At 50.2% G+C, this 23,798-nt stretch overlaps 1 protein-coding gene across 30 annotated transcripts in view; it reads left to right on the top strand.

Moving 5' to 3' along the window:
• The window catches only part of CACNA1D (calcium voltage-gated channel subunit alpha1 D), a 332,447-nt gene that overhangs the window by 210,051 nt on the left and 98,598 nt on the right, over positions 1-23,798 (top strand). For all 30 annotated transcript variants that reach the window (XR_016214300.1, XR_016214299.1, XR_016214302.1 and 27 more), the window contains exon 9: positions 18,590-18,759. Coding sequence is in view for 26 of the 30 variants with exons in the window: in XM_089305533.1 (XP_089161659.1) it covers positions 18,590-18,759 (170 nt within the window). In the remaining 4 variants the exon portion in view is untranslated. The remainder of the gene's footprint in view (positions 1-18,589; positions 18,760-23,798) is intronic.

The raw sequence follows: 23,798 nt of genomic DNA, 5'->3' as shown, positions 1-23,798 counted from the left end.
TTCTAGGAGACAGATAACTTAAGGCTACATATGATCATTAGAGCAATGATTAAAATCCTGGAGATACTGAAAAATGAAAGCATAGATAAAATGGAATATTAAGTAGTACCCAGTTAGCCAAAACAAGTCAGTAAAGGAAGAAAGAAATGCATAACACATGGAACAAACAAAAAACAGCGAGATTGGAGACACAAATCCATATCAGTAATTGCATTAAATGAAAACGGGTACGTTCTAGTTAAAAGAAATCAGACTGAATAAAATGCAGGGTATTGTGAATACATAAGAGCACAGATGAAAATGTAAGGAATGGGACAACTGTATTAATACCATGCAAAATGGATTTGAATACAAGAAGCATTTCTGGAGACGAGGGCATTTCAGAACCCAGGAAGGAGCCGTCATCAAGAAGACGCGATAACCCTAAACGTGCTTGCACCTAGTAACGGCTTTGAAATGCGTGAAGCAAAAGCTGTCTAAATGAACTGGAGAAGTTAATCCACAAATACGCTTGTAGATGAAAAGTTTTACAGTCAATGATTAACAGAGCAAGGAGCTGAAAAACAGGAAGCACAGATAATATGTAAATGACATTTGAAAGGACAAGCGTGTGGCTTAGTGGTTGAGATGCCTGCCACCGTATCAGAGTGCCTGGGTTTGATTCCTGGCCCTTCTTCCTCACTGGCTTTCTGCTAATGTGTATCCTGGCAACAGTGATGGCTAAAGGAATCGCGTTCCTGCCACCCTTGTCTGGATTGGATTGCACTCCTGGTTCTGGTGCTGGCTTGGCCCTGGCTGTGGTGAGCAAATGAGGGAATTCAACTAGTGGATGAGAGTGCACATATATGTGCTCTCTCTGTCACACACACATACACATGCACACACACTCTTTTTAAAATTATATTTGATGAATTGATAACTACCAACCACCTTGACCTAACTGACACGAGGGTGCTTCAGACAATTCATGGAAAGCAGAATCAAAAGATGTTTGTTTTGCTGTCAAAAAGTATTGAAATCCACATATACAAGGGTTGAATTCAAACAGTTAGTGGAAATGTGTATTGTGATAAAAGTGTGCATGGATTTCAAAAACTTTTTGTGTAAGTTTTTAATGCCATTTCCGTGAACTTTTTGAAGTCCCCTTGTATTTATAGAGCACTGCATCCAGTAGCCACAGAATACTTACTCCTTGTAAGAGTGCATGGAACAGGCAGGGTGCTGTGGCACAGCAGGCTAAGCTGCCACATGGGATATCCACATCTCATATTAGACATATTAGATTGCTGGTTCAAGTTCAGCTCCCCTGCCTCCAGGCCAGCTTTCTGTGAATGTTCTTGGGAAGGCAGCAGATAATGGCTTAAGTACTTGGGGCCCTGCCACTCAAGTGAAAGAACTGGATGGAGCTCCCGGCTCCTGGCTTTGGGCTGGCCTAGCCCTATTGTGGGCTATTGTGGGCATTTAGAAAGTGAACAAGCAGGTGGATTTCTTTATCTGTTTCTTGCCTTAATGTACGGACCAGTACTGTGAGTGTAATGTTAGGTGAAAAAAGGGTTGCTTATCTTGGTAAGAAAGAAGTCTGATGTCAGCTTTATCAGGTTGAATTCTCAACGGGAGAAAGATTGGTAAGAAAAAAAACTGTTGATAGGCAGTATCATTAGTTACATAGACAGTCCTGTTAAGTTGACCAAAACCTTACTAGAATCAATAAGTGAATATCACAGGGTCAGAGGTTACAAGATCAGTGCACAAAACTCAGTTTTACTCCTGTGTACAAGCTGTAAAGGTGGAAAATGAAATTTTTAAAAATCATTTAACACTAATGCATTAAAAATTTAGAATTCAAGTATAAGATATGGGTGACCTCCACATTAAAGAAGTACAGAGCACTGATTGGTAAAAATAAAGGTGACCTAAATAAGTGACTATGTACTGTGCTCATGTAACAGAAGAGTTGGTGTTTTTAAGATGTCCATTTTCTTTGATGCATTCAGTTCTGTCCCGTTCATAAATTTAAATAGCTTTTGTTTTTATTCTTTAAAAGATGATTTATTTGAAAAACAGTAGTAGTGGGAGAGACAGATCTTCCATCTACTGCTTCAATCTCCAGGTGGTCACAACTGTGGGAGCTGGGCCAATCTGAAGCCAAGAGCTTCTTCTGGGTCTCCCACATGGATACAGGGGCTCAAGAACTTGGGCCATCCTCTGCTGCTTTCCCAGGAACGTTAGCAGGTGGCTGAATCGGGAGTGGAGCGGCCAGGACTCTTAACCAGTGCCCATATGGGATGCTGGCCCTGCGAGCGGTAGCAGCTTTATCTGCTATGCCACAGTGCTGGCCCCTGTGAAAAGCTCTTAACAATAAATAGTATGAACACCTTGATGAAAAACTGGCAAAACTCAGATGTCTCTCAAAAGAATATGCACAAATAGGCAGTAAATACGTGTGAAGATGCTGCCTATCACGAGTCATCTGGGAAGCACAAGTTAAAACTGCAGTGAGAAACTGCTACACCTGTAGTTAGAATAGCTAATGTAAAACAGATTATGGGACTGGCCCTGGGATGCAGTGGGTTAGTCCTACGCCTGTGGCACTGGCATCCCGTATGGGTACCAGTTCGACTCCTGGCTGCTTCACTTTAATCCGTCTCCCTACTGATAGCCTTGGTGGAGGATGGGCCCCTGTACATTTGGGAGGCCTGGAGGAGGCGCCTGGCTTTGGATCGGTTCAGCTGTAGCCATTTGGAGAGAGAACCAATGGATGGAAGATCTCTGTCTCCTCCCCCTCTCCTCCCCCTCTCCTCCCCATTTTTGCCTTTCAAGTAAATCTTAAAACAAAACAAAACAAAAAAACCTGACATTGCCAAGCGTTAGCAAGAGTATCAAAGCAGTTGATGTGCTCACACACTGCTCATAGAAACATGAAACAATACGGCCACTTTGGGAAGATTTGCCAGTTTTTCATGAAGTTAAACGTATGTTTATCCTGTGGCCTAGAGGTTTCATTCCTAGATGTTTACCCAAGAGGAATGAAAATTTGTGTCATGAAAATGACTTGTACATGAGCATCCATTGAGCCTCATTCACAGTATCTGCAAACCAGAAAAACTCAAGTGCACATCAATAACACTTACAAACAAGCAGTGGTGATAGTCACACATTGAAATACTACTCAGCAGTGAAAAGGAATGAAATACTGATACAACATTATCAGAGCCCAGAAACAAGGAACTGGGCAGAAAGTAGTTACATCACGTTCTGAAACAAACAAACCCGTAGTGACAGATATCAGATCTTTGGTTTTGTGGGGTAGGAGCTGATGCTAGCTGGGTAGGGAAGTGAGACAGTGTTCAGGGCAGGTGTTGCAAATCATCATTCTATGATTGGAGTGTTAATTACATGAGTGTCAGCTTCAGCGAAAGCATACACTTAAATTGTGTACATTTCATTTTGTGTGACTCGTATCTCAAAGTTGATTTTAAGATAACTGTCCAGATAGTTAGGAGATCTCTGTTTCCATTCAAGATGGAGTAACAGGACTGGCTTTACCCTCCCACCTGAGACTGGAGCCAAACCCAAACCGGACAATATTTTTTTTTTCAGTAATTCAATAATTTATTCCTCTAAAAAAGTGTGTAAAAGTATATAGCTCTCATCCACAAGGTATATATGAATGACATTTAAAATGGAGGCCTTTTATTATTGTTTCTTTTTATCAAAGTCTTTTAGTGTACTGTACCAGCGCTATACTGTAGTTTTTTTTAAATGAACTTCACATATTTTTGTATTCTTTCAAATTGTTTGCTATATATAAAAGAAGCTCACTGCAAAATACTTGAAGGAAAAAAGGAAACAAAAGAAATTCAGAACTTCCCAGAAATGTACAGCTTTTACATTTAAAAAAGGTTCTGAAATATACATACAAGCATGCTGGACAGTCCCACCCTTCTCCCCCCACTGCCCCTGTTCAAACCGGACAATATTAAGAGATAATTTTCAGGACACTGGGCTTCAGGCAACTAAAGATTCCTGAAACAAACCATCGAATGGAAAGAGCTCCATGGTGGCCCTCGCTTATTGGCTTGAGAGAGTTCCTGGACCATGGAGGGAGGAGGGAGCCCTGTGGGCAGCGCCCTGGCGACTCCCTGAGGGGAGAGGATGCAGCTGAGAGTCTGCAGAGGGTGAGGTGGCTGAAGCGTGCAGGACGTGGCCGCAGAGAAGCGTCTGCAGAGACAACCCCGGAGAGAGGGTTGCTGAGCGGAAGAGGTCTTAGCACATGTGCACAAGGAAACTGCACGAGGCTGGGGCCAAAATCCCCTGGTGGGGCAGGGCGGTGTTCAGCACTCAGGGAGCAGGAGGGTTTCCCATTGCCAGCAGACAGGATTGCTGATTTTCTGGCCAGAGTGAGGGCATTGCTCATTGGTAGGTGGTTGGATAGGGCACTCAGAAAGGTTTTGCCTCAGCAGCGGGGGATAGTTAGGCCCAGCCTGAGTGATGTCCCAGATTGACCTAACAAACGACTAACGTAAGACCCAAAAGGATCGAATGGTCTCCTCCATGTAACTTAGCTGTGTGCCAGAACAAAGCACAAGATTTGTAGGAAGACAAGGGAAATCTAGTGCCAAACAAGGGAGCATTTATGTCTAGCCTCCAAGCAAGGTTACTGGGCATGCAGAGAAGCAATTAATGACCCATTAATGAGCGAACTTAACCGATCAATTGAAAACAACCTGAACTCAAAGAGATGTTAAAATCAGCAGAAAAGGACCAAAGAACAGTCCTCATCGCTATCTTCCACGTGTTCAAAATGTTAAGTAGAGATGTGGAAGGCATAAAAAATTGAAACTGAAGATCCTAAGAATAAACCTGATAAAAGACCTACAGAAAAATCTGCTGAAGGAAATTAAAGACCTCAATAAGTGGAAGACTAGGATGTCCATGGATTTGAAAGCTGGTTTCAATTGATCCACTGGGATATGGTCAGAAAGCTTGAATGCATGGGAGAATTTGAAGACTTGAAGTTGGGGTGGAGGTAATAAAAATGTAGGGTGAGGTGGTAGAAGAAGCACAGGAGACGGCCACAGAAACAGCTTATGTCGAGAAACTGAAAAACCAGAGGCTGGCCAGGGTGGGCAAGGGCTGTTGGAGTCCCCCGTGGTGGTGGTGGGCTTAAGGCTGGGAGGTGGACTGGAAGTCTTCAGGTCTGCAGGTCAGGCGGAGACGGTATGGAGGGAGAGGAGAAGGTCACGTGACCCACCGGCACCGTCCTCCGAGAACTGGATTTTGTGTTTGGTTTTACAGCAAGGTGAGGCAGCATTGACCTGGATGTGAAGACAAATGGGACAGTGTGGAGGCCTGTGGTGGGTGGGGTCTGGAAGCAGGCAAGGGACAGGAAGCGAGGAGGACCCGGGATCCCCTCGAGGAGGCTGAGGGTACAGGAGAGCTTGCAGTGGAGAGCAGCAATGCCGGGGGTGCCGGGGGTGGGAGCACCAGGGGAAGCCTGATGCCTGGCTGCATGCTGTGGTCCCACAGCTGTGGTCTGTGGATTGTCCCCCACTTCTTTCAAAATCTCAAAGACAAAGCCGGCGCCGTGGCTCAATAGGCTAATCCTCCACCTAGCGGCGCCGGCACACCGGGTTCTAGTCCCGGTTGGGGCGCCGGATTCTGTCCCGGTTGCCCCTCTTCCAGGCCAGCTCTCTGCTATGGCCAGGGAGTGCAGTGGAGGATGGCCCAGGTGCTTGGGCCCTGCACCCCATGGGAGACCAGGAAAAAGCACCTGGCTCCTGGCTCCTGCCAGGATCAGCGCGGTGCGCCGGCTGCAGCGGCGGCCATTGGAGGGTGAACCAACGGCAAAGGAAGACCTTTCTCTCTCTGTCTCTCTCTCACTGTCCACTCTGCCTGTCAAAAAAAAAAAAAAAAAAAAAAAAAAAAAAAAATCTCAAAGACACAGCCTGGGTGTTGGTTACTCAGCCGTGCAGTTTCCATGTCTGCAGCTGAGCCAAGGCAGTGTTTGGGCTGGGGTCTGGGGCCCACCCTGGTCTGCAGGAGCTCGATTGGCCCAGGGGATTGATAGTTGCTGTGATTGTATTGGGAAGAGCACAGAGTGAGAAGTGAAGTGTGGCTCGTCCCTAAAATCGGCCAACCCTGTGTGCTCTGTGTTGGCTGTCACAGAGCTGGCCTGAGCTCCAGAGTGAAATGGTTGGGAAGGGACTTTGCAAACAGAAAGAGCTTTCTGAATGTGCGGGGTGTTCTGCATGAGCCCCTCTGTGGTCTCCTTCTAAAAGTTCATTTCTGAGAGTTGGCAAAGCCTTCTTACTTGTAGTCTGAACACTCACTTGCTAGTGCTTGTCTCTGGGGCCCCGTATCTTTCTGAGACCGGGAGAAGCACTTGGAGCATTAGCCTAGATTCTTTAAGTCTGACTGTCACATGAGAGTTAGGTTTGGATTCAGGGATAAAGCATTAATCGCTCCAAAGTCCTTCATTTTGAAAGTCTGCTGAAAAATAAATCTTAGTTTAAGCTGTCTGCTGACACCTTTGGGGCCCCCGAGCATCTGGGACTTTGCAGCCTTTGGCATCAGAAGGATTCTGATTCTGGGTGATGCCACCCCACGTGCCCACAGGGACGCTGTCCCCAAAGGCCCACCCGTCCTTGAGTCATCAGCTGTCACTTGTCAGCTGGCTCACAGAGGCATGGCAGGGAATTCCAGGGCCCTGTGTGGGTTCTGGCAGCTGCACCCGCTCCCTCTTCAGCTGTGAGTCAAGTGTGTGTTAGCATCAAATGTGTCCCTACCAGCATGCCCTTGGAGTGCAGTGGAAGGTTGGCAGTCAGGGAGGGCTCCCCTGAGGAAGCCAGGCTCTGGCTGGGCATTGCAGGGCGGACATGATTTATAGGAATGATAGATAAAGGAGGGCACGTTGCCGCTGCCAACAAGTGCTGAGGACGGCGAGGCCTGGTGCCCTGCGGTCAGAGCTAGCAAGAGTGACTTGAGCGGCAGGGGAGGGCACAGTGCAAGACTGGGAGCATCTGCTGAGTGAGGCAGGTGTTTCCTTTAAGCTGTCAAGGTGTTGGAAGCAAGGGGCTGGTCGCGAGCTGCACCTGGAAGGTCAAGCTGCGCTTCCCAGGGTGAGGGGCGTGGTGTGAGATCCTGGGGGCTGGTGACCACAGTGGTGCAACAATGGAGTCTGGGCTGGGGTGCAGAGGTGGAGGTGCAAAGGAAGGTGTAGATGTGGGTGGTGGTTGAGGCCAGTCCACCGCCATTACAGGGAGAGATCTGTGGACTTGATGGTCAAATTTGGGCTATGGAGGGGGCGAGAGAGTTTGTCTTTATTGCTTATGGTTGTTTTAGCGTGGAAGCGAGGAGGTAGCTGCTAGGCACTGGGCTAGGTGCTTTGTTTAGTGTATGTCATTCATCTTCTCTGTTGCCATCATGAAGTGAGTGCTCTTTGCCTCAGTTTTACACAGCAGGGGATCCAGGTTCAGAGAGGTTTACCAGTTTTCTCGGGGTTACACAGCCAGCAGTAGCTAAGCTAGGAACGAGACCTAGGTCTGTCTCCAGAGCTCTCATTGCCTGCCTTTGTCAGTGGGACATGCCTTCTGTGTCTGGGGCAGGGTCCCATCCATGCAGACCCCCTGCTGGACTGCAGCATCATGAGCTGCTCTGTTCTTCAGGCTGGGTTGGGAGTTTGTTCGAAGCAGTGCGGAGCAGTGGGCTACCGAGGCTTCAGAGAGACAGGTTTCACAAGTCCGATCCCAGGTCAAGTGGCCCTCTGGGTCCTGTGATTGGAGGGCAGGGCTCTCTGGACCAAGCCGTCCCTATGTGCCCTTGCCTTCCCCCAGCTGTCAGAGAGCTCAGAGAAGGCCCTGTCCACCCAGCATGTCCTTTAGAGGGGGAGGAATGCTGACCCCTCTCCGTGTAGCTCCCCGGGCTGTTTGTCTTGGATGTGACCCATGAGAACAGAGCAGGGGGCTCAATTCCAGCCCTGTCCTTGGGGGCCACTTTGCTGTATTGCAGAAGGAACCTCCTGCACACCAGGGGCTCCCTGAGCAGCACATGCAGCCCCGTGTGCTCGCCAGGCAGTCTAGCTGGCCACGGCACACCGTGTTAGCATGTAAGTAGGGCACATCCTGGGGTCCCTGGTGCCTTCACACATGTTTATCTTTAATGGTTCTGCCACCCTCCTGAGTCAGACTTCAGGTACACATTTTCCTTCTTCACTTTGAAAACCCAAATCTGACAAATCTAGCAAAGTGTGTTTCTTCCTCAATAACGATGTCTGAAGCCTGATGCAGAAATACACGGTGAACCTGGTCTGGATCATTTGATTGATGCACTGAGTTTAGAGAAAGTGAGATCAGAAAAGACAACCCATGTTTTTGAAGACTACTTCCGTGTTTTCCAGAAAAAAATAAATAAGATTGAAACAAAGTTTGTTAACTTTCAGCATGCAACCTGCCTGGATTCTCATCCTAGCGAGAAATTTTCTGTTTAGAAGTATTGGAATGTCTCTGGTAACCATGGAAACAAACCTTTCACAGAGAGAGCTGTTCCTCTGTCCTTCAACAAGGAGAGAGCGAACCAGGAAAGAATATTTCCCTTTAAGATGCCCAGGTTAATTTATTTTTGGGCGTATGTATGTATTAGACTTTTGCAGGGTTCTTGTTCTATTGGTCAGTTTTTCTTATTGGCATTAATGGTGTAGTTTCAGGGGATGGAAAGTTAGGTGGGCACTTGTGGCCTAATACATCCAATGCGGAGTCCAAGCATTCAGGTCTTAGATCATCTGAGCGTCGTTAATGTAAATCCTGTGCTTATAAAAGGATTTCTTCATTTATTTGGCCAATCTGACAGCCAGGGATTGTAGTAAAGAGGCAGAATAGAAAGATGAGACAGACGCCACCCATCTCCACAGAGCTTACAGGCTGGTGTGTGACAGAGAATATTAAAGAACCAGTTTCAGAGCAGAGGAGAAAATTCTGCAGAAGCAGGACTCTGCTAACCCAGGGGACTGTGGGGACAGTTAGAGGGACGTCAGTGTGCAGGATGGCATCTGGAGGGGTAGTACAGGTGCAGGCAGGGCAGCCCCCACAGCAGCCTCCAGCTGAAAGAGGGATCCCTGCCCTGGGGCCAGTGAGTGAGCTTAGGATGGTGAGAGTGTAATTCAAGGGGGAAGGGGTCAGAAAGGAGCCAGGAGAGATCCAGGAAGGCCTGACAGCCGCTGCCCTTGCCCAGGTGGGCCACATGTGCATGGTGGCCAAGGCGTGGCCTGTGCAGACGGCTCCGCTGCTAATCCCTGGGTTGTGTTGATGGCAGTCAGCTCAACCCAGCCATTACAAGCTAGGGAACTCCTACTCTGCAAACGGTGCATCTTCCCAAAAGATGGGAACCGTGTTCTATTTAAAGCCCTGCGCCAGCTCTCCTGCCAGTGGAAGCATCAAGGACGGGGAAGAGGGAGAGCATCGCCCGGAGAAGGTCCCACACGACACCCCCAACCTCGAGCTAGCAGGGAAGAGGCAGGAGGCTCTGGATCCCGGCACGCAGGGGGTCACGGTGGGGTCTGCACAGGAGTGATTCCCAGGATAGCGGTGCTGTGGGTTGATGACAGCACGCCTCTGCGTCCTCATGAGTTTATGCATGAGGAGGGTCCTGCAGCTTCCTCTTGTGCCTTTGACCCTCGGGAGGCGCCCACCCTCCCCTCAGTGGCCCACACCTCATGCGGCCTCCCAGGTCACCGATCAGCTTGCTTCCCCTCCGTGTAGACATTTTGACTTGCTGGTCAGGGTGCCATCCATGTTCCCTCTCCTGTCCTGGCCTACTTGTCTGGGGCAGAGAAAGCATCCTTGAGCCATTTCTGAGTTCTCCTGGTTGAGAGAAAACTGGGGAAAATGTGATTTTGATGAACTCTGAACTACACAAGAGCCACCAATTAAGAATTGGTTTTGATTGTGAAACAAGACTTTATTATTTTTTTTATTTTTGCAAAATGTCTAGTCTCCTGAAACAGAAACTGAATCTATGTGGTTTCCAAAAAATTGACCATGAAAATACACTTTTTCACTCTGTTTCACTTCTTTTCAGTCTGCGTTGGGGAAATAATTTAGACATAAGGAAGGCAAGCCTCCAGTGACCATGGGCAGCTGCTTCTGCAGCTTGCCCTTTTTCCGTGTCTCTGTGAGGGCTGCTGTATGGTGGGTTTCTGAGTCCCAGTGATGCTGGTGGTCCTTGTTAGGGGGATGGGGCGGGGGGTGGTGTATGAGTGCAGATACCCAAGTGTTCACTCTGTCCAAGCTTTATTTATCTGAGTCTGTTTAAAACAAATAGCGTCATGGCCCTGGAAATCAGCCCTGTCTGTAAATCAGGATGATCCAGTGCCCGATGTATTTCATGGGCATTTGAGAAATCGCACTTGGCCGTGCATGCTGTGTGTCATCCCTGTGCACTTGTGGCTGTCACATTGGGTCTGTACTGCCGTTCGGGTACAGGGCTCACTGCAGGCTCTGGGCACTCCCCACAGTGGTGCTGGCTGAGCCAGGGCTTCCCGGGCTTGCCACGTTGGGCTTGTGAATCTCTGGGGAACGTCAGGCCTGGGGGAAGGGGCGCTCTGCAGGGCATGGTGTGTGTACGCAGGCGCAGGAGAACCGTCATCGGGGCGTCTGTCCCTGCAGGGCTGCTTCCAGCAGGTGGGGAGATGAGCAGGACAGCCACCGTCTCCTGTCCCTGTTTCTGGCTTGGACTCTGGAAGAAAACTAGACCATGGTGTTACGCTGAGCGAAGCTTTCTGTCCCACCTGCGCCTCCCCAGTGCCGAGAGACGGGTGTCCACTCGTGAACCCGCCTGTGGGCAGGGGGATGAGTCCAAGTGGAGCCTGGTTCACCCCCACTTACACCGTTGGCCGGGCCCCTGGCATAGAACCAGTGACCGTGCCTTGCAGGGCCTCAGAGCTGGCTTTGTGATTGGCTGCGCCAGCCTAGCTGACACCGAGGATGTGAGCAGAAGTAAAGACGCTTGGAGGACCCTGTCAGTCCCTGTTGAGCACAGGGAATGTTTGCAGGGCGGCGGGGCATCACCTGGCCCTGAGACGATAGCCCTTAGGGGCTGAGGTGACACTGGTGTGCCAGTGAAGAGGGCAGAGTTGACAGTGACCTTGGGGTCAGTTTGGCTGGGGTTCAGTGGTGGAGAGCTTCACGGGGATTTTTCCAAATGGAAGTGTGAGAAAGTGGGGGGACTTGATGATAACTCTGTTGTCTTTGACTACATTTTTATTGATGTTAAGTCTGACCCACCGCCCAGAGTGTGCTGAACGCCTTCCACCCTCACCACCCTTTTCCCCTTATTTTTGTCTCCCCTTGACACACGGCACCTGTCCCTCAAAGTTGACGGTGCCTCTCTCCTACCAAACTTCTCTCGATTCCCTGCTGTCAGCAAGGAAGCAGCCCACGTTCCTATGTTTTGCGTTGAAGGCCTCTCCCAGACCATCTGTACCTGTGTTCAGTCCTCGTTCCCAGCCCCCTGTCTGCCTGTGTCAGTGAGGTGCCAGCGAGGGTGGAGCCAGGCTACGTGGGCTCCTGTACTTAGCCTGTCTGGGCCTCAATTTCCATCTGACGAGGGAAGCAGCAGCCCCCTACCCCCGCCCCGACCAGGCACTCTGCAGTGAGGAGCGGGGCTGAGCAGTCGAGCCACAATGTTGAAGAGGACGTGGAAGGTAGGAGACACTCTGATGTCTGTGTCTCGGCGGGTGCTCGGTGACTATAGCACCCTGGTGACCGAGAGGCGCGCAGCACACATTGGCATGAGTAGCCTGGGGCTGTGCCACTAAAACCACAGCTGTGAGCTGGACTTGGGAAGGTGAGCTTTCTAGTTCAAAGCCGGGAGAAAGCTGTTCAGGGGGACGGGATTCTGTGGATGGAGGCACTGAGAGTCGTCCCCAGAAGAACAGGGATCATCTGTGAGGAGGGTGATTGAAGCCTGAATCCCAGGGGGAGGAGCGGGGAGGCAGATGTGCACAGAGTGGCCCATCAGGTACCTTGGTAGCTGCCCTGTTGGACTGTCAGGAAGATTCCTTACTGAGCAATTGGTCCTTTGAAAGGGGGAAAAAGGGAAAGCTTTCCGATGACATAGAGGCAGAAAATCCTCGACATGAGGCCTGCTAGGGTAAGACAAGTGGGCGGCTGGCAGTGGAGGTCACGGCACACAGCACGTCCAGCTTGGTCAGTGTGGCCTTTACCTCCCGGAGGGGTGCACCCTGCCCTGGGAAGGAGTGGGCCTCACTTCGTCCTGTGAGTTTGCTTGCACCCACTCTTCCTGGAGCGAGCGACAGGGAAGCAATACATAAGGAAATGTGCAGGGTTGTTTGCTCCTGCAAGCAGGTTGCCGTCTGGCTGGTGAGCCAAAACGCATTTGTGTTTGGTTTGTGCGGACACATTCCCCAAGCACTTGAATTTTTTTCCTATTTGGAAATAATTTCAAATATACAGAACAGCTGCAAGAATAATAGCACAGTGAATAATCCATACACCCTTTGCCCCAATTCAGCTATTGTTAACATTTGTCTCATTTGCTTTTTCATTTGTTAGCAAATGCATCCATAAGATGTATAGGCTGAATTTTAAAAAACAGTTTATAATTCACTGTGTCCGTTGTCATTTTGGTGCTCAGCTCTTGGATTTGACCAGCCAGGAGATGCTTCTCCAGCTCCTGTGTCCTTGTGGCATGTCCCCATCATGTATACTTTGTTCATAATGCACATGCTCCATGAGTGTGAACATCCCTTGTGTGCATGGATTGCAAAACCTTTTTGCAACAAAATAAGCTTATCTTTTCATTGAAGTTTCCATGAACTTTCTGAAGTACTCTCATATACACACAAACCTAATTTGATACATATACTCCTGCATCAGCATTTTTCAAAAATCACACATCAGAAATGAGACTTTTCTGGTTATTTATTTTAGTATAGAGAAAACAGGTTTAATGTAGTCCACAGATATAATTCTGATAATATTATGATACTTCCTTCCCTCCCTCCTCCTCCCTTTTTCTTCCCCCCATCTCCCTCCCTTCCTTCCTTCCACTTTTGAGTTAACATTTCTAATTTACGTTACAGTCAAAGGCTTACTGTTCCACTAAATGAAGAGTTTATTAAGTAAAAAGTAAAGACTATAGTTCAACAGGAAGATAGGCAAAGACAGACTATAAACAATATTCAAATGAAGATTTGTGAATTTCACTCATATGCAGTAAATTTTAAAAACCATCATGGATCATTAAAACTATACTATTCTTAACCATTTGTTTGACAAAGATGTAAAACAAAACTTGTCAAAACTGTATCTACAGCAATACTGATACAATGATTTCTGTTTTTGTTTTTGATCTGTTTAACTGTAGCTCCCACATGTAAAGCAGGACACGGGGTGTTTGTGTCTCAGAGTCCAGCTTATTTCACTCATCATGATGTCTTCTGGTTGCATCCGTTCTGATGGAACCAGTAGAATTCCATTGTTCCGACAGTTGAATAATAATCCATTGAATAAGTACAGATATACGCATGTATGGATAGATGCTGAGCATGTTTGCTCATGTATTTGTGTTGGCCATTGTATTTCTTCTTTTGAGAACTATTTGTTCAGGTCCTTTGCCCATTTCTTGATGGGATTGGTTGTTTTTTGTTGAGGTTTTTGAGTTGCTAATGCATTCCAGACATTAATCCTTTGTCAATGAGTTTCCTTTATGTGCATCTTCTGAGCATGATACAGTCCCATTTGCCCAGTTTTACTTTTGTTTACTGGGCTTTTGAGATCTCATCCAAGAAGTTGTCACCTACCAATGTCTTGGAGTGTTTTCCCGTACATTTTCTTCCGGTAGCTTCGTAGTATCAGGTCTTAAATATAGGTCTTTGATCCCTCTGGAGTTGATTTTTGTGTATGGTGAGATGTAGTGATCTACTTTTATTTTCTGCATATGTACCTCCAGTTTTGCTAGTTCAATTTATTAAAGAGATTACCTGTTCTCCAGTGTGTGGTCTGGGCACTTTTGTCAAAAATCACTTGGCTGTATGTGTGTGGATTAATTTCTGGGCTCTCTGTTCTGTTCCACTGATCTCTGTTGGTTTTTATGCCAGTATCATACTGTTTTAATTACCATAGCTTTGTACTATGCTTTGAAGCCAGGTATTACAATGCTTCCAGCAGGATTTTTTTGTTTGTTTTTTGCTCAGGATTGCTTTAGCTAATTTTGGTCTTTTGTGATTCCATATGAATTTTAGGATTGTTTTTTCTAATTTTGTAAAAGATGTCATTGGTATTTTAATAAGGGATTACGTTGAATCTATAGATTGTTTTAGGTAGTATAGACATTTTAATTGTGTTAATTGTTCTAATCCATGAGCAGGGAATCTCTTTCCATTTTTATGTGTGTGTGTCCTACATAATTTCTTTCATTAGTGTTTTATAATTTTAATTGTTAGAGTTCTTTCACTTATTTGGTTCAATTTATTCCTAAATATTAAATTTTGTGTGGCCTTTATGAAGGGGGTTTCTTTTTTTGATTTCTATGTTGGCAATTTCATCATCAGTGTATTTTTTAAAAATTACAGTTTTTTGTATGTTTTTATTTTAACCTGCAACTTTACTGAACTGGCTCATCAGTCCTAACAGCTTTTTGGTAGAGTGTTGAGATTTTCCATGTACAACATCACGTCCTCTGCCAACATGGGTATTTTGACTTAGGGAGGAGAAAGAAATATAGGACATCAGAATTGGAAGTCAGACTTTAAAACAGACAACTTTTGGAAATCCTGAGTCTGCACCTGTGTGTCCAGATCCAGTCCACCCTCGGAGGATGCTTTGTAGTCTTCTTCAACCCCAGGTTTCTGTCTCGCCCTCCACAGTGAGAACTCTGGCTCCCAACACCGCTGACACATTACTCATTAATTACGTCCTGTAATGTATGGAAAAGAGTTTCAGAATCGTCTCATCCATACACTGTGGGGGAAAACAAGAAGGAGTAAAAGGAGTTCAGCGCTTTCATCTGCAGCTCTCCCTGCCAGTCCTGCCCATGCCAAGAACACGGCTGCACTTAGTTTTGTCTTTCTCTTTGAGGAGGCCGATGGTGTTTGTACTGCTCAGCTTTCTGCTGCTATAGTGAAACACCTAAGGAGAGTTAACTTTATGAAGAGACTAGGTTTATTTCGCTCATGGTTTTGAGCGTCAGCTTCAAGACTGGATGACCTCACTGGTTTGGCTTGTGGTGAGGGCAACTGGTGGAAATGGCTGAGCGTGAGCAGAGGGAGGAAGGACTCAGAAAGGGGGCGGGGACAGGCAAATACAGCTTTTGTAACAGTCTTCTTACAAGGATTCCCCCCTCCACAGCCCTGGCCACCTAGGCCCCCTCTAAACGTCACCAGTGTATTGAATTTCCACCCTCTTAGTCCCACTACTCATGACTCTGGGTTCAAGCATCTGCAAGAGCTCAGAGCCCGCGTCCTATTCAAACCCAGCGGTATTCATGGTGGTCCGGGCAGATCCCATTGTTTCAGCTCACTTTCTCTTTAGGGGGCTCTTCCCTCCACCCCATTCTCGTTGGTGAGATTTAGGCACTTTGAATGTGAAGAACACTAGTGTAGCAGAGGCTGCCCTGGCGGAGTGCTGTTGGTCGGTCCTGTCCCCCCTGTGCGTCCCCGCCTCTGACCTTCAGACGCGTCCTGCAGGAATACACATGTTCTTTATTTCCCCTTCTTCCGTGTGGGAAGGGCAGCCTACAACATGTGCCGTCTTCTCCAGGCACTGCTGAGGTATCTTTATTGTTATTTTTTATCAGCCATGCCATAAACAAAAACTGGATCTGGAGCAGGTAGGCTCCCAGCGTATAGTAATTATTGGAGATTTTTTTTTTTTGTTCACTTGCAAAAGTCTGCTGTTTTTACCAGTATCTTTGTCATGTAGATTTACGTAGTTGTGAACCTTACCCAGTCTCTTAGTCTCGGGCTTTTTAGCCTGGAATGCCTTCTCTTACGCAAAGTGGAGCCACTTTTTCATCATCCTGAAAGCTGTGGCTTTTGGGTAAGATTTCAGGAAGAAGGGCTGGGTACGGTGCAAGCAGGATACCTTCAACTGAGCGGACAGCAGCCCAGGGTTTGTGTGTGTTCGCTGCTCCATCGCACTCCCTCTGAGACCTGGGATCCGTGCGTCCTTCCCAGGGTGTCCTGATCCTGATGGGATCGCAGCAGCGTAGAACCTGTGCAGAGCTGTCCTGGGTTCTCTCTGGTTTCTGAGCAAGTGGTTCCTTTAGCCTTTTTGTATTTCTCTCTGGAAACAACTAAACCCTCACACTGGAACTTCACATTGGTGTAGCGCTATGTGTTTGTCAAAGCATCTTCTCACCGGATGTCATGTTTAACCCCCATGAAGTCGTAGAGCAGGCAATAGACACTGTCTGTTTGCAAAGCTCAGGCAAGGTTAGGGGCAGAGCCAGGCCTGGAGCCCAGAGCCTTGTAGAAGGGCCCTGTGGGCACCTGGGTCCATCACGCAGCCGCCACCTGCCTGTCCCCTTCCTCCACTGCCCCTCGTAAATCTCACGTCTGTACGAATCACTGCTTATGTGCCATTGAGTCCAAGGCCATTCAGAAGTGCTAGAGATTGGTTCAGAGGGGCTTTGTTGTATGGACTTCAATGACTGCTTTAGGATGGTATGCCTTAAACCAGAACATAAAGAACCAGGGTATTTTGTTCTCAGGAATTTTGGTCATGTTGAAGTTTCACTTTTGCCTTGATACCTACTTTGCAACATCCAGAATCCAGCTTATTAGACAAGGGTCTTACGTTTCCAGTGTGAAAGTGCATAAACTATTTTTCTCAAAAGTGTCTAGCAGATAGATGTGCAGACTTGGAAGGGCGTGTTTGTGTGTGACGAGCTACACGTGGCGTGCTGAGCCCATGCCAGGGCACGCGGAGGATGTGCCATCTGGCGAGTGGCAGACTGGAAGTCCACTTGCACTCTGCAACCAGGCTACCTCCTGCATTCTGCCGAGGCCGCATGACGCCGGGAGACCTGCTGCTGTCGCCCGGGGATCTGATTCTGCATGGAGTGCGGCCTTTTCAGAATGGAGAGTCATGCCTTGACCAGGGCCGAGTCCCATGTCTTCCATAGCTCAGGAAGCTGAGTTGGTCTGCAAATCCTGACCCGTTCTGGGGGCGTGGTTTGGGTGAGCAATGGAACACTGCCCCGCAGGTACCTGCTTGTTTGAGATGGGAGCGTGTGTGCTCCTGGAGAGCGGGAGTCTTCGGGGCTGGGGAGGAGCGTGCGTGTCTGCTGTCCCGTAACCTCTGCTCCTCTGTAAGCCGTCTGCCTCCATCCTTGTGTCCCAGGGGTGGAGGGCAGAGGGCCTCAGAGCCAAAGGTGGGCTGCAGGGGAGCTGAAAGGTGGGATGATGGAGGAGGGGGATCCTCTCTCCTCGTGGACAGTGGGTGCTACCTTGGTGAGTCTTCTTACCCAAAGCATCGGTGTCCCCCTGTTTGTTCTGCTCCTGGATGGCTTGGAGTTGAGGGAGAATGAGGCTTAGCTTGACGAAAGCTGGTCATTTCCCAGTTTGTCACCTGCGTCAAGTTCGCCAGGCCCCTGAAGAGGAGATGTGGAGGCTTTGAACCGGCAAGCAGGTGGTGGGAGATCGAGGCTGCTGCCTGGGAACCTTGGGTCTGGTGGGGAAGCCGTCCTGCCCAGAGCCGCACCTGCCTTCCTAGCCGCTTCGCGGTTGTGCTTGCCGACTCACCAGCTCGCACATCTTGGCTCCTGTGACAATTCACGGTTGGAAATGCAGGTGGTTCCGCATCTACAAAAACTACATAATCGTCCACCTGACCCGCAAGCTTGCCTGAGCCAGCGTCGGGGTCTGTAGGGCTGCGCAGTACAGGATTGCTCACCTAGAAGGTACTCGGCTGACAGCGTGCACATGTTCATGTCTGCCAAAGCCGCTCCAGGGCAGGTGTTCCCATAAATGGGCAACAAGTCGTGGCACCTTGTCTAAGGAAGAGATCATGGCAAGAGGTTCCTGACTGGGAGGGGAGGGCTGGGCTGCGAGTGGGTCTACGCCGACCCTATCCACTGCTCCACCTGAACCCACAGGCGGTGGGGAGGGGAGGCTTGCGTGGGCACCAGGAAGGGAGCCTCTGCCTGCTCCGGGCCCTTGGCAAAGCCAAGTGTTTAGCTTGGTGCTCTCTGTGAGCATAGCTTGGCCCACGTGAGCCCCTTCGATGCTGGGTGTCTGCGGGCCTCCCCTGAGTTGGGGCCCCCGGCGGGAATGCCCAGGGCTCGCCACAGCAGCACAAGGTACTTGTGGTGCGGACTTCGGGGTGTCACTGTCTTCCCTAAGAAACGATGCATGTGTGTTGCTGTGGCCTCCGCACCTCTGCACCTGTGGTCTTGCTTAGGAAGACACTGCTCTGTCCTGTCCACGTGTGTGGCTTCTGTTGCTGTGCTGCCGTAGCTGTCCTTGGCTCCGTGTGTCCTGCTGCCAGACCATGTGCCGCAGGGTAGACGGCGCCTGACGTGGGTTCCTGGGGATGCGCTGACATGTGCCTCTGCTCTTGGCCTCCCTCAGAGAATTCTCCAAAGAAAGAGAGAAGGCGAAAGCTCGGGGAGATTTCCAGAAGCTTCGAGAGAAGCAGCAGCTAGAGGAGGACCTCAAGGGCTACTTGGATTGGATCACCCAGGCTGAAGACATCGATCCCGAGAACGAGGAGGAAGGAGGAGAGGAAGGCAAACGAAACAGTAGGTGCTGCCCCCTCTGCTCCCAACCGAACAGACCCCAGCAACAGGGGCTCCGACCCAGGCTACGGGTGGCACAGCCTCATCCCAGCCACCTGCTCCCTTCCACCTGTACCTGTCCCAGAGGGAACAAGTACTGGCATGCAAGCCCTGGGTTTCTGCCTGAGGTTTGGGGCTTAGCGTTGTATTTAGTAAGGTGGCTTTATGGTTGGGGAGGGTTGGTCAGACCCGCTGTCAGCCTTTTCCCACTGAGGAAGGAGGCTGACATGTGTCCTCGGTAGCCCAGCCAGGGCGAGACTGTGGCTCCCCTCATTTCCATGTGAGCAGTGCTAGGGGATGAGAATCTGTAGAACAGGGTTTCCCTCAACCTTGAGGCTTCTCGAGGTGGCTTCTACCTGTGCTGTGCCCTTCAGGGGCTGGGAAGAAGCTGGTTCTCCATTCTGGGCACCTGCTCAGTACCCCACACTGTGACACTGGCCACCGTGGGCCTGTTCTGCAGGAAGCGAGGCCTGCTGTTCCAACGGCCACTGCACTAATGGCCTCTGTCCACCCTGATGTGGCTTTTGCCTTCGACTTTTCCCATAGAGGTGCTGGCAGCCTTCCCTGGGGCCTGTGCACCCCAGGTGCAAGTGGAATTTGAGAGCCAGTGGTGCATTCAACTGAGACGCTTGTGATCTGTTTCAAATCTAGAGTAGCTGGTAGGAGGACCGGACACGCACCTTGAGGGCATGTGTCTGTTGAGAGGCCTGGGAAGCCGAGTTAACCCCACCTTGTAGAAGATGCCGAATGGCTGCCTGGCGTGCTGTGATTTGCTCCTTTTGGGGAGGTGCAGGCCTGCTGTGGACTCCATGCAGGGTGCACAGGGAGGCAGCTGTGCTGCGGCGGCTGGGCGGAGGATGTGGGACAGGGCTGGGGGTGCATTTTCAGGATGGAGGGATGTGAGGGATGACTGCTGAGTGTGGAGAACCAGTGTCTCCCAAGAGGATGGCGGGAGGAGGGGCTGGAGGTGGAAAGGGGCCAGGCTCAGGGAGGAGGCGTTTGGGCCAAGCACACAGGGTGTGAACATCAAAGTGCGGGGCCTCTGGAAGCCCAGGCTGGGGGTCCTCGGTGGAAGGCACCTTGGACTGAGATGGCATCCATGTGTCCCCGGGCCTGGGACTGCTGGGGGGAAGGCTTCCTGCTGTGGAGGGTGCTTACCGCTGACCCAAGCCTGTGTGCTCCTGGGGGCTGGCAGAGTGCAGATCCCGCCCTGCTCAGGAAGGGACCAGGGTTTCAGCACCTGAAGACTGGCATAATATGGGACGCGTTCTAGAACTGATGGCGTGCATGAGACGTGCGGTCAGAGTTTGTGTAAATGCACATCCGTTTCAGTTCCGACTTAGGGACGGGTCTCCGGCTGATGAGATGTAAGCAGGGCGTGGGCACAACTTGCATACAGCTCCCCTTGGGCGAGGGGGCCGGCCTGAATGCCCATGGCCCTTGCGGGGCTCCTGCATCTGCGGTATTGCCTTGGACAAACTGTCCAGGTGCAGCGTGCGGGCGCCTACCCAGCTTTTTGGCTTTCCATGTGCAGCCAGGAGATCAGATACTGACCTTTGGAGCCCCTCGGGCCATCTGCTTCACCCCTCTGAGCCCAGGACACAGTGTGTTCTTTGTAAACCAGAAATGGTGCAGCCACTTTTCCCGGTTGTGTACCCTAGGGAGCTGAGTGTGGCCCTCTTGCCGGGCTGTGGCTTTTCTGTCTCTTCATTGTCCTGCTTCTAGAAAAGCCCAGATATTCCCACTCGAGTGCTGCCAGTGGCATTGTGGTGGAGTTGTTTTCATGGCCTGTGATTGAGACAGGGATTTTCACTGGAGGTGGGCAGTGTCTTCTGGTGGTCCTGAGGGCTCCCCACCTCCTGTATCCTGCCATGGTCTGCAAAGAACCTGCCCTGAATCTTTGGAACATCAGCATGATGGTTTCAGCTGTGCACACTGACACGTGACTCAAAATGATGAGCTGGCTTAATGTTTGAGCCAGAACAGCAAACAGCTCTGTGTGCCCGTGTTCTTTATCCGGCTCATTTTACCAGGTGCTGGGGTTTCCTGTGGAGCGAGGCTCACGGCGCTTCTCGAGTCATCAGATTTCCAGAGCCTCGATGATTAGGGCTTTAAATAGAGACATAAACCCTAGGCTGGGAGAGCCGTGTTGAGATGGAACTGACTTCAGCAGAGAGCCCCAGCTCTCACCTGATGAGGAAGAGGGGAACCTCGCTGAGGGCAGCCCTTGGCAGCCCTGTTGGAGCTGGCTGAGGCCGTCTATCCTTGCTGCCAGTGGAAACCACTGGGGAAGGTCTCAAGGGCTGACCGCACGCACGTGCCGGGTCCCCGGACCCCACCAGCAGGCAGTAGAAGTGAGGGTGTTGCCGGTGTCAGAATCCTCCCTGGGTGTGTGAGATCCAGCACACATGCTATACCACCGCACCCCAACGCTGAGGAGTTAAGTGACAGTATGAGTAGCAACCCTTACTGAGGGTTAAGCCTCAGCCCACAGGAGCCACGGTTGGTGGTAGGTGGTGGTGGTGGGGGGAGTGTCTCAGAGCTATTCACTACACCAGGTGTCCCTGAGCTCACAAGAGGTAAGGACTTGGCCCCCAGGGGACTTTGATGCCCCTGTCTCTGGAATTGGCCGCAGCTGAGTTTTGTGACTGGGAATTTGGACTGCAGTATTAGGCAAGCTGCCCAACGAATCTGAGCCCCACTTGGCCTTGTCTGCATTAAGGGGATAAAGATCGCAACCCACGGGGCTGTTGCGGGGATTACGTGTGCCCCTGGCAGGGAGCAGTCAGCTCTGCCGCTGTCATCGGACTGTGGTGACAGTCGTGTGGGAGGCGCAGTGTTCTGAAGTCCCTGCTCGATGGCCACGCAGCCTCAGGCGGGGGTCCCCTTTGGGGACCGTAGCCCTGTGCTTTTCTGTGCAGAAACTTTAAGCTTCGCCAGCGTTCAGGGAAAACAAAGCCGTGGCCTCGTTCACTCTGGAGATAAGGTAGCACCGCCTTCTGAGCCTTCAAGTTCATTTCTAGCTTGCTGCGTCTCTCTGTCAGAGAGCAGGCATCAAATCAAGCACTTGAGGACACATGTCCCCTGTCCCTCTCACCGCCTGATGCCACTTGCTGCGTCTGTGGTGCCCAGCTCTGGCTGTCCGTTACACTCACCTGGGGGCCTAAGTGCTTCCGCCCCCTAAGGCACTGCTTAGTTCTGGGGTGGAAGCCAGGGGTGGCTTGTTCTTTAATAATTTATTTTAGGGACTGCCATTGTGTCCTAGTAGGTAAAGCCGCCACCTGTGACACCAGTGTCCCATATGGACATTGGTTCAAGTCCCAGCCGCTCCACTTCCACTCGTGCTTCCCTGCTCGTGGCCTGGGAAAAGCAGCAGAGGACTGCCCAGGTGCTTGGGCTCCTGCCACTCATGTGGGAGACCCTGAAGAAGCTCCTGGCTTTGGCCTGGCCCAGCCCTGGCCATTGCGGCCATCTGGGGAGTGAATCAGCAGATGGAAGATCTCTTTCTCTGTCTTTATCTCTTTCTCTGTAACTTTGACTTTCAAATAAGTAAATAAATCTCTTAAAAAAAAAAAGGCAGTACAGTCTTTTAAAAATTTACATATTTAAAAGACAGAGAAATAGAGACCACACGTCTGGTGGTGCATGCCCCAAATGCCTGCCATGGCCAGGGCCGAGAAGCTCAACTGGGGTCTCCCCCGTGTGTGACAGGGACCCACATAGTTGAGCCATCACCTGCCACCTCTGTGGGTGTATGTTAGTAGGAAGCTGGGCTTGGGAGTGGAGCTGGGACTCCAACCTAGGCACTGTGACGTGGCATGAAGACAGCCTGAGTGGTGTGTTAAACTCTGTGCCCAGTGCCACCCCCTTCCCCTGTTCTTTGTCTTAAAGCTCCATGGAGGTTCTGACAGCAGGCTAATGTTGGGAACCCTGAGTCCCGAATGCTGTCAGTGGCTGAACATCTTATTGTCGCAGGCCTTCGCTCGAGAGCAGAGGCGAGGCAGCCTGGTGCTTAGCTGAGCCATCGGCTCGTGGCGGTGCTAGGCAGCCCTCACCGTGTGCTTTCACAGGCTGTTGACGGTACCACTCCTGTAAATTGGCTGCTACAAAGCTGCTGCTCCCCGATGCATCGAATGGGCTGAATTCTCTTGGAAGTTTAGTTCGTGAGCATTTGGGGGGATTTTCCAGGATAATGTATTGAACTTTTTGCTGAGCCTCAAGTTTCTTAAGAAACCCTGCCAAATCTCAAAGTGATTTTTTAGATGTATGCAGCTGCTTCAGAGTTAACAATGGAGTTTTTCTAGGCCCATTAAAATCTGGAAGCCTAAAATTCTATTTTAAACTCTCCTCATTGTCAGTGGTTAGTCTTTAAAAAATAGCATTAAAAATAATGAAACCGTTTTAAAGGGAGCTCACTCTAAAACTCTGGCCGGAAAAGCGGGGCAGTTGCGATGTGGGAATGGTGAATGATCAATAATCCCTCTAAGAGGGGATACTTGATGGCCAAAGAAAGGGGGAGGGGATGCCTGAAACACAGGCTGGCCCACCGGGAGGACCTTGGCACCTGCTGCTTCCCCTGCGGCCCCGCCCCTGCCCCCCACCCGGGGCTCTGTGCACGAAGTTGCCCCCTTGGCAGGTGCTGTGCGGACGCCTGTACCTGCGACGTTGGCCTCAGAGGTGGCAGAGCTGTGTGCAAGCGTAGAGCGTGGCTCTTTGCCAGTCCCGTTACAAATGACTGGGTTTTAAAAATCTGGTTTATGAAATTGCTTTCGTCACAATGAAATTACCTCCGGGCGCAAGTTCAGAATTGAACCTACTCGATTAAAAGCTGTAAAGCAGAGCGGCCTGTGCAGACATGCATGTGGGGGGCGGCCCTCCCCAGGGACGCCGCTGGAGGGCCAGGCCGACTGGCCCAGGCAGGTCAGCTGCACGGGGGTACTCGTTGATAAAGGCAGCGTCACCTCACCGTAAGCCACTGAAGAGCCAGCAGGAAGTGGCCGGAT

This window comes from Oryctolagus cuniculus, chromosome 10 (genome assembly GCF_051225735.1).
Source record: "Oryctolagus cuniculus isolate XC-2025 breed Fujian yellow rabbit chromosome 10, ASM5122573v1, whole genome shotgun sequence".
Lineage (NCBI taxonomy): Eukaryota > Metazoa > Chordata > Mammalia > Lagomorpha > Leporidae > Oryctolagus > Oryctolagus cuniculus.
The sequence above is the reverse complement of the archived record's forward strand: the minus strand, read 5'-3'. Positions and strand labels throughout refer to the sequence as shown.